This window comes from Cyphomyrmex costatus, unplaced genomic scaffold (genome assembly GCF_001594065.2).
Source record: "Cyphomyrmex costatus isolate MS0001 unplaced genomic scaffold, Ccosl1.0 scaffold898, whole genome shotgun sequence".
Lineage (NCBI taxonomy): Eukaryota > Metazoa > Arthropoda > Insecta > Hymenoptera > Formicidae > Cyphomyrmex > Cyphomyrmex costatus.
In genome coordinates this window covers 39369-50878 of record NW_017280481.1, presented here as the reverse complement: position 1 = coordinate 50878, position 11510 = coordinate 39369, and the positions used below count along the sequence as shown (strand labels likewise).

Below are 11510 nucleotides of genomic sequence, written 5' to 3'. Positions count from 1 at the left end.
AACATTAAAAATCATAGAGAACTCTTTGTATCGACAAAAAGAAGCAGGAATTATCATCAAAACTATTGTACAGTTCGCGCAATTAATGCCTTCCAACCCTATGACGTCACATTCACTCTTGAAGCATCGCGTTTACTTTCTCGGTCGTTTTCATATTCATGGCTATAGTAGACAAATCGTAATCAGCCGGCGAAATTGCGCGAATTTCTTCAACCTCTATAGCCCGTGTTCGTGACACCTCGAATGTGTGTGATTAAAGTTTTATTGACACTGTTGACAGTCGTAAATTTCGTTTGAAAATATATTTACATAACCAAATTTTCAATTATTTACGACACATAATTTATCAGATAAGTTGCTATTCTTCCTTTCTGTATTTATTTAAAACTCTATAAAAAATTATGGAAAAAAATCTTTGTGCATTTTTAATGTAAACAAATTTTTAATTATTTACGGCTCATAATTTTATCAGATCAGTTTATTACAATATTTATCATTTGCATTTTGTCTTTTTATATTTATTTAAATTTCTATATAAGATTAAGGAAAAATATCTTTGTGCATTTTTCTTCTTTTACAAATGGAAACGAACAAGAAGAAATTTTCAACAAGAATAATTTGAGTCTTTTAAGATTTTGGCTGAAGAAGACAAGGTATCCTTTACATATGATAGAATTCAAACAATATGTATATAATATTAACAATAATAAACAATTTTAATTACTAATTTCTACATTACAATATTTACAATTAAAGATTACAATATTTACATTTAATATTCAATCCAATAGCCATATTGGATTAAATATTAATTGTAAATATTGTAATCTAGAAATTAGTGATTAAAATTGTTTATTATTCTTAATATATATATTGTTTGGATTATACTATGTAAAGGATACCCGTTCATTACAATTAACCTCTTCCGTCAAAGTCTTAAAAGATTCAAGTCGTTGAAAATTTTTCCTTGTTTGCTTCCTTCTGCAAAAGAAAAAAAATGCACAAAGATATTTTTTCTTAATTTTATAGAGGTTTAAATAAATATAAGAAGGAAGAATGGCGACTTATCTGATAAATTATGAGCAGTAAATAATAAAAAATTTGGTTATGTAAATATATTTTAAACCGAAATTTACGACTGTCAATGAAACTTTAAACACACACATTCGAGATGTCACGAACACGGAATCTATAGAGGTTGGAGAAATTCGCGCAATTCTGCTGGCTGGTCCGTCTATTACAGCCATTAACGTGAAAATAACCGAGAAGGTAACACGTAATGCCAAAACAGAGTTGGAAGGCATTAATTGCGCGAATTGTACCTAAAAATTAATTTTTCAAAAATTTTTAATTTTTTTTTAATATTTGAAATTTTTTTAACATATCAGGAACTCTAGGCAATCGCAAATTGAAGTTGTTAATCTGCTCAGAACTTTTCCACCTCGACATTCGATAAAAGGTTAGCAACCCATTTTAAAAAAATTTATTTATATGTTTATTAAGCGGAACTCTTGTTATAAATTATAGGGAACTCTTCGTCTCGTCAAAAGGAAGTGGGAACCACAGAACATGTACTAAGAGAAATGAAAGTTGTGTACATAAGATGGGCAACAAAAGATGAGACACTGCCATCTGGTGGTGGAGTGCGTACTAAAGTGAACTGTGGGAAGGGAGGACGAGAATTGAAATCTTTTCAATATTGAATGCGTTCCGTTATTCACTGCAAGTACTGAAAATTTATAGTATACGTAATGTAAACTATATAGTTCAATACTCGCAGTAAATAACGAAATGCAATTAGAGTCTGAAATAACAATTAAGTAATGAACTGCATACATAAACTTATTACAGCAGTTACTAAGGCGTCGTCACGTCGCGTCGCAATAACGCGCGTCATGAGAGCCCTAGTCGTCAAAAGGTGCAAAATGACAAACAATCGAGACGAGCTCATCCGCGGACACGCATCTGTGTGGTACGATGCACAGTCAAAGTTGGCAATACTTTCAAAAATATACAATGGAAAGCACTCGAGCCGAAACGCGTCCGTAACGGTCGGGTGGTTCGTCGGAACTGATACGCACAGAAAATAGTGAAAAAGACGTAGTGTCATGTGACATTTTTTAATTGATCACTTCAATTCCCACTTTCGAGAGTCTTTACTTTTCGGTGTTACCGGAAATCACGATATTAGTTTCACTCTCGTGGTGGGAACGAATCAAAACTCCTGAATACTACAGTTGGGGTGCTAACTTAACATACTCAAATTTTTTAGTATTTTTTTTTAACATGGCTTGAACTTTATTTTTATAATGTTTTTTTACGGATATCACTTACTTTTCAAAGTACAAATATATCATAAATATAAAAAATGATTTAATAATATTACAGTTCAAAGTGAACATATAAATAATATATAAATAAAAAATGGACATTACGTTTTACATTCCAAGTACTGACATAATACACACAGAGAAGGAGACATTTCTTAATTTTTCCATTAAAATCATCACTTTTCGACCACTTGTATCTCCAGAACGGCTTGAGTGATTTTAAATTTAAATTTTTTACTCAAATTACTCGTGGCGATGCCACCTTTCAGGACATATAACGTTCGATTCAATTTTTTATATTTCAGAAGTTATGCACCTCCCAAAAATGAACTTTAGTGGCTCGGGATAAGAGACTTGTAGTGTCTAGTATATATTTCAAATACTTAAATGATGTATTTTGCCCAGCCCTGTCGATAGTACACCGTGCATCGCAAGCCTTAGACGAATTAAAAGTGGGGAAAGCTAGCTATATACAATCAACGCGATCTCAAAACTTTAATCTACTGATAAAAAATAATACAACTATTTAAGACTGGTACCAGAAACCAACATCTTCAGAAAGATATTTAAATTAAATTATTATTTTTCCAACATCCCTTAACTAAAAAAATAGGTGTCATAATTTAAAATTGGAACATCCCACAAAGATCAGTAATCACAGAACATCGGATAAAAATACTTAACAAAGAAATAATTTAAACAAAAAACTTATATCAGAAATGATACACATATGTAGATTTAAATTTATAAACTGACACAGATCTGTTAAATCCAAATCAAGTGTCGAAACGTATGGTATTTTTTTATTAATATTCAACCGAATCAATCTAACATTTTCACTATATGTATATTCATATATTATCATATATTAAAGAAAGATCATATAATTCCACTAAAAAAATGGCGGTAGCTTTGAATAAAATTGTCCCGAACGATTTAACTTCTTCCATTAACGTTTTTATATATGTATATTACACATGTGCAATATCATTAGCAAAAAAATCTCTTAGACATAGTTATTATGTAGTCACATATAGTAAACATACTTAAGTATATACAGAGTTCGACACCAAAATCCAGACAAAATTCCATTTAAATTTTCCGCTATATTGTGCCTCCGACAAAAGATGTTGGCTTTCCAAGAAAGTTTGATGTTTCTAGTAAATAGTTATATTCTCAAAATCGATTATACATCGAAGGCCTTCGCGCTGGACGCTCAGCAACGGAAATAATTCGAATTTTTAAATACCCGAGATCAATCGTTTATGTCTTTATGACATTGTGGCAAAATTTACGGTTTTAGAACGGTCCAACGAAGATTCTAGTATGCCAGCAAGGAAGAATGACTCGAAAGAACGCATCACGAAAACCCCCACAGTCGTTGAAAAGACTCGAGCGCTAATTTCGGATGACCAGGACAATCGTTGCGAAAATTAACATCGATTATATTATTAGTGTAAGCGAGTCAACAAGCGTCCAATTGCCGAAGAGTTTTTCAACAGGACGGTGCACCGGCTCATACGAGTCATTTGGTTCAAAATTGGCTCTCAGACAATGTCGATATATTTTGGTCTAAGGAATTCTGGCCTCCCAACAGCCCAGATTAAAATCCTTTGGACTACTACGTATGGAGCGTAGTTGAAAGGGTCACTAACAAGTCTTGGCATCCTAATGTGACGTCATTAAGGATCGCTATTGAGGCAGCATTCGTCGGCACGGACAGCACTACATTACAGCGTGCGTGCGAACGCTTCAGACCGAAAATGTTTAATTTGTCCGGATTTTGGTGGCCAACCCTGTATTGATAATCTTAAACATTTTACTTATGTTAAAAAAGATGTTGCATCCGTCATTATTATTCATACAATTAAAAATAATAAATAAGTATAGGGCTAATAAGAGTCAATTAAACTAAAAATAAATCAACTGTAATGTATTATCATTACTATATACAGAAATATAGTAATTATATTAAAAATTATAAATCAAAATATATATTCCGTTGAATAATTCATGACATGTTTCGGCCATTATTTTTGGCCCTCCTCAGATGAATAATGTTTAAAGCGCAGAGTGACGTTATAATAAATTGAAGGCAGTTTTTGTTAAAAATTAATAACAATCAAAATATAAAAAAAATTAACGGTATATATAAATGATTCTTCGGAAAAACGTGGATACTTGTCAAGCGATTGGATAATCGATTGCAAAGATATCTCATGATTCTAAAAATTCGTATTTCTACGAATATGGTTTCTATGTTCATAATGCGTGTCTTTAATTGTCTACCTGTCTGTCCCACGTAAAAGGCATTGCAATTATTACAATTTATTTTGTATTTAGTTTATTGGAACTGAAATAAGAGACGTTGATATCATTCTTATTAAATTATTTGAATTTTTCAGTTAGATTCGGAACAAAAGGTACAATGACTCATGTTGGAAGAGTTTTAGATATATTATTTTTCTTAGTTTTCTAGACTTAAGAATCTATACTTAAGAAAAATTAATACGTAGATTTCTAAATGTTTTTAATTCTTTTCACCCATGTTTACAATTTATCTTAGAAGTTGGTGACAATTCTTTGAATTATTTGGATGTTACTATTATCTATTATTATAAAAAACAATAAGTTGATTTTCGATTGATTTCACAAGCCTTCCTTTTCAGGTAGATTCATAACTTTTCAGGTAGATTTATAAACTTTTTTCATGCCATCCTTTATTCCAGAAAAAAGGCATAATATACAGTCTAGTTGATAGAGCTTTATTGTTATCAAATGTTTTATTTCATGATAATCTTCATCATAAACACTTTAATTAAGATTAACCATTACAGTTTATTTTTCATACTATCAACAATAGAGTTAAAGATATTTCTTATAGCAACCTTATACATAATACAATTATAATAATAATAAAATATCTAAAACTCTTACAACATGGTTCACTGTACCTTTTGTTCCGAATGTAACTGAAAAATTCAAGCAATTTAATATTATAAGAATGATATCAAGAGATCTCTTATTTCAGTTCCAATAAACTAAATAAATACATTGAAGTACGTAAAGAACGAAAACTGTCTTCAATTTATTATAACGTTATTCTGCGCTTTAAACATTATAAATCTGAGGATGGCCAAAAATAGTAGCCGAAATATGTCATGAATTATTCAATATATATTTTGATTATTTTTAATTTAATTGACTCTTATTAACACTGTACTTATTTATTATTTTTGAATACTAAGAGTCCTGTACTTATTTATTTAATTCATATAATTAATATTAATAATCAAAAGGTAATGAAAATGCCTAATCGAGTCAGTACATTGGGTGTTGGTGTGAAGTTGTATATGTGTTTATTGTAGAAATTTAAATCTGTTTAATTACGTGTCATTGTACTTCCTGAAACACTTTATAATGCAATAACAATAAGTCTAGACGCGTAATGTGTATGAAGTTGTGTGTTTATGTTGTTTTTAGTTATTGTATTAAGTTGTGTGAAAAAAAGAAAATTATAAATTACAAATAATTATTGCAGTAATAATAATGTGAAAAATTATATACAACATTTATAAATCATCACTTTTATAATATAACATTTAAATTCATAATTTTACAACATTCTCAGAACTCAATAAAATGAATTTCACCACTTTATACGAAAATACACATACATTATAATTTTATATTTCATTATTACTGCAATAATTATTTCTAATTTATAATTTTTTTTTTCACACAACTTAATACAATAACTATAAACAACATAATTTTTCACACATAACTTCATACACATTACGCGTCTAGACTTATTATTATTGCATTATAAAGAGTTCCAGAAAGTACAATGACACGTATAATTAAACAGATGGTTCACATTGATAAGGATCCAAAATAGGATCGAAACATATGTAAATTTCTACAATAAACACATATACAACTTCACACCAACACTCAATATACTGACTCGATTAGGTATTTTTATTACCTTTTGATTATTATCACACGAGTCTATCTAATAATTACCATACTTTACTATATCTTAATATTAATAACTATTAATACTCACGTTTTTTCACGATTAGTGTCGAGAAATATTAGATCTGTATCAATTAACAGTTCAATCTTCACCTGTATCAATATAACAGTAATAAAGTTATAATATTATAAGATATTAATAGTACATTGTGCAACAGTGGGGAATAGTTGTTTATAGCCCGTGCCGACCTATAAACAAACCACTCGCTACACATAGAATTTTTCATTACAACTGCTCGTCGTAATGTGCCTATATCGAAACATTTTTGCGCAGAAGAGCGGGGTTAGAGAAAAACTCAACGACTTGAGGTATTGGCTATTTCCCGCAAGCAAAAGCGTTGAGGTATTGGGCACATTACGTGCACGCGTAATGAAAAACAAAATAACAATCTGAACTTAACATAACCTTTGCATAATTTTCGTCCGTTTTTTAGGAGCTCAAATTTTTAACTAAATTGCCAAATAATATCCTATATTTAATATCTGAATATAAGATTGTTGGCACACAATTCAGTTCCAAAACCTCAAAAAACGAGCGATTTTTGCAGTCTCTCTTTTTAAAAAATTATATATTAAATAACATAAAACATTTACGAAGAAACGTATTGGATTACCTTTTATTAATGTCAAAATTACCACAAAAGTAATTAAATCCGCTAATCTGCTCCGCATCCACTGATCTTCTAAATTTGGATGGCCCAACACTGAACTATACTACTGGAACGCCCGCCTGAATAGACAAAGAGAGTCATCAGTTCAGTTTAGGTTACTTCGTCCTTGTCGGTATAGTCTGACTCAAGAGTGCTTTCCATGCGTCTGCGCATTTCATTAACTAATCCGATTCACTTCTGAATCTTCGGATCAACAATACTTTTGATTCTGAATGTACGACGGTCGAATGCGCATGCGCCATGAAGGACAGCGATACCTAAAGTAGCTATCTCTGTTTATTATGCCATTTCAGAGGACAGAAAGCGTTCCAGTAGTATAGGACGCATTCTGGGTATCGATCATGAAACTTTTTCCATAGGATGAAAAATGAAAAGTGAAAATTTTTACCATTGTAGTTAATGGAGAAATTTTTCACTTTTCATTTTCCATCTTAGGGAAAAAATTTCATTACAGCTTCACGACGATTGGGGCTCGCGGCGCGCGGCGTTGTGCGCGCCACCGAGCTATCATGGGCGTACACTATTGGTAGTAGGCGTGGACGCCCGTATTCGGTAATTTTTACCAATTATTATCTCGTTGACTATTGCGAAAATTGCAAAACGGTAAAGGACTTTTCGACTCAGTTCAGTCCGCTCTACCTGTTCATGTAACAGTTTCATGTCGGCTGCTTTCAGAGATGAATTCAGTGCAACTTTTAGGTCCTGTAAAAAGTCCTAAATAATTTTTGTGCAACAGACAGCGCATAACTAGTAGCGCAACTCTCTGTCGGCACCTTTCATGTTAGTGGAGCACAAAATGAAGTGCGCATGCGCGAAATGAGCAAGTTGCCCAGTCGCGCAACTGAAACTTTTATCTCACTTAACTCTTTACTCTCCATCTTTCTAGCTACTCTATCTCATTTATATGTACACTCGTTTCACTTAATTTTTTCCACTTTTTCCACTATTTTCACTTTTGGCTATTTTATTTCCACAGTCTTTTCGGTCACAAACTAGATTATGAGTTTCTCAAACTAACACAGCTCAAACAAACGGCAATTTACTAATCCTTCAAACTAAGCACATTAACAATCACAGGATCTTCTAGTTCGACTGGGCAACTTGCTTATTTCGCGCATGCGCACTCCATTTTGTGCTACATAAAATCAGGAGAGTTGCGCTACTAGATGTGGCATAACAGTGGGTACGCCATTTTGTGATTAGCCTTCATTTCAGAATGACCGACTCACAATCAGACGAGTAAGTATAATTTATTATAACAAAATTTATATATTCGTACATTATATTAAAATTACTTTAATTTTTTTTAGCTTTTTATTGATGGACGTCGTAGAACCAATAGAAGAGTTAATGGCCCTGAGGGCTGAGAACAAAAAGCTAAAAAAAATTGTTGCTCAGTCCTCAGGGCCACCGCAAGCCGTGGAAACGGCCATCCCAGCGGCAACGCAACCGCCCATCCCAGGGCCATCGCAACCGCCCGACCCAGAACCAGCGGCAACTCAACCGCCCATCCCAGGGCCATCGCAACCGCCCGCCCCAGAACCAGCGGCAACTCAACCGCCCATTCCAGGGCCATCGCAACCGCCCGCCCCAGAACCAGCGGCAACTCAACCGCCCGCCCCAGGACCAGCGGCAACGCAATCGCCCGCACAGGGACCAGCGGCGGTGCAGCCGCTTGCTGTTCTACAAGAAAAACGTAAGTAAAAATTACAGTATAATCAGGAGTCACGTAGTTTCGCCTTTAATCTATACGAGATCTGTTTTTATTGCTGCACTTTCCGAAAGGTACAATAAATTGAAGTGAAACAAAAATATACGTTTGTTTCACTTCAACTTATTGAACCATGTGCACCAGTTCAGAAAGTATAGCAATTAAAAACAGACAGACCTATGGGTTATAATATAATAAGTAATACAGAGTGGAATATAATTCACAATAATTAATTATTTTTATTTTATTACAGCTAGACGTTGGCAGAAAAGCCGGAAGCCATACCGCGGTGAAGGCCGGGAAGGCCGTGGAGGCCGGGGAGACCGTGGAGGCCGGGGAGGCCGTGGAGGCCGGGGAGGCCGGGGAGACCGTGGAGGCCGGGGAGGCCGGGATAACGTTAAAAAAATATATATTTTCAAATAGAAATATATTATAAATGTTTCAATAAAAATAAATATGTTTCAATAAAAATTTTTAATATATAATACATATTTTAAATATTTTTGTATTACAATCCCTTTCCTAACACTTTCCTAATCAAATTGAAAGAAAATGCCTGAACGTATAAAATATTATAGCAAAAATGCACTTAAGAGTTACCTAAGCGTTTCCTGAACGCAGCCCAGTGCTCGGAATTAGTTGCACATTTCGGACCGATTTCTGAGGCGACGCCTACTGTCTCCCCACTGAGCCGCCAATTGTTCACGCTGTGCCTCAGGAGCTAGAGCTCTATTAGGAACGTCACGCATAAACAATCAGCCGCCGAGTCTTGAGTGGTAGTGGGGACACAGTAGGGCGTCGCCTCAGAAATCGGCCAGAAATGTGCAACTAATTCAGAGAGCACTGATTTAAAAGATAACATAATCTTCTTTCTTCAATCTGATTGTTATCTCAACTTATAAAATAAACAAATTGGAACATTTTAGAAACATAATTTGAAGAAAAAAGATTATGTAATAAATTAAAATTAATTAATAGAGATTATAAAACTTATCTGATACAATAAAGAGAAATACTTATAATTCAATGAGCCAGAAGCATGCATAGTGATTTCACTACTAGGTCAACAATCACGTCAGATAGTTGCGTTAAATCGAGAAAATCCTGCGTACGAAAGGACAAAAGAAAAAAAAAGTAAATAATAAATTGAGATAACCAGAGATAGCCAAATATTTTGGCTCATTGAATTAATCAGATAAGTTTCAAAATCTCTATTAATGTACAAAATATTATTCAAGCTAGCGATACATATACACAAGTATCGTGCGCATTCGCATACATTTTGATACATCTGCACAATGTACACTAGCACTTATAGATTACTCGAGTACAGAGAGAATGTGTATACAACACCAGCGATCTAGCTACATAACAATTACTACAGCTATATACACAGATTACTACCGAACAGCCGGCTGCATTAAGTTCACCTTCACAGGTCTTTGGAGAAGATTCAACGAAACGGAATGATCCATATTCGTCGGGTTTCGTAATACAAAATAATAATACGTTCTATACAAAGTGTTGACAAAAATGCATTCAGCATTTATATAGAGATAGTACACAAATATTGAGGGAAAAGCCTTAATAAACATAGATCAAAAATTGAACCTTTTCTGTGATATAAATTGTATGTTAGTATTATGATTGACTAGTTGGTTCCTACGATGTTGGCTCCTACGATGTCGCATACGATGTAGAAAGGAAGAAATTAAGATAAATAGCATCTGATAGCCTATTCAGGAAAATTACAGGTCCAATAAGGTAATCTCTTGTATTGTCCATCCAATACATTTGTTGATGTCAATTTACTAATTCCTAGTAAAATATTAACGTATAAAATTATTTATATCTGAAAAACAATTAAATTTTTATCTATAAGACTTTCTTACTTAGAATAGTATGTTGATACTATCTTACCATATAAATCCTGAATACTTTTTTGTAAACAGCCTGTATATTTATACTCTCACATAGAATACCATTATATTTGATTCGAGATTTTGGAGTACATAAGAATTCTTTTGAAATTAATAATGATCTTTTGCGATTCATTTTTGAAATGATCTCTCACCTAGAATACTATATTTGATTCAAGATATTGGAGTATATAAGAATTCTTTTGAAATTATTACTGATCTTTTATGATTCAGTTTTGAAATATTATATATTACCTTCAGAATTTAATGTACTTTTATTTAGGGCAACATTATTGTCGACAAGCTTTGCATTAGTCACATCCAAGATTATAACACTGGCATCAAGAACTTTCAATGTATATTATCATCGTTTCATGGTATTTCCTCCTCCCAATTGAATATCATTTTGATCAATAACTTCTAAATTGTGTACCTGCAAAATATATAAATAATTTCAATCATTTTTTTTCAAAAATTACGTTTATTGGCGTATTTGATTATTATATGTAATAGATTTTTTTTAATATAATGTTATTACGAAATTGATTATTATCAGAACAATCTTTCTTTACGATAATAATTATTAATTAGAATAATAATTTGTAAATGTATACTTATGAAGATATACGTGATTGGAAACTACTTATAACTTACACTCCAAAATCTCGAATCAAATATAATGTTCTAGGTGATAGATTAATATAACAGTTTTTTAAAAATAAATCACAAAAGATTTAATATTAATTTTAAAAGAATTCTTATACCAAATTGTCTATTTTAACGTAATACATTTTATTATTGAAACATAATGAAATTGTATTGTATTACCATGAAAAAT

General features: G+C 32.5%; 1 protein-coding gene across 1 annotated transcript; it reads left to right on the top strand.

Moving 5' to 3' along the window:
* The first annotated feature begins 8258 nt into the window (after nt 1-8258).
* On the top strand, nt 8259-9478 carry LOC108781736 (SH3 domain-containing protein C23A1.17-like). The gene is made up of 3 exons (XM_018549802.1): nt 8259-8281; nt 8353-8738; nt 9375-9478. Exons 1-3 carry the CDS (start codon nt 8259-8261, stop codon nt 9476-9478), a joined length of 513 nt encoding a protein of 170 aa, XP_018405304.1.
* The last annotated feature ends 2032 nt before the right edge of the window (nt 9479-11510 follow it).

Excerpts from the sequence above, each read along its gene's own strand:
- LOC108781736 (XM_018549802.1), top strand. The coding sequence starts at position 8,259 with ATGACCGACTCACAATCAGACGA. Across the intron at positions 8,282-8,352 it reads ACCGACTCACAATCAGACGA|CTTTTTATTGATGGACGTCG; the intron begins GTAAGTATAATT and ends AATTTTTTTTAG. Across the intron at positions 8,739-9,374 it reads TGCTGTTCTACAAGAAAAAC|CCCAGTGCTCGGAATTAGTT; the intron begins GTAAGTAAAAAT and ends TCCTGAACGCAG.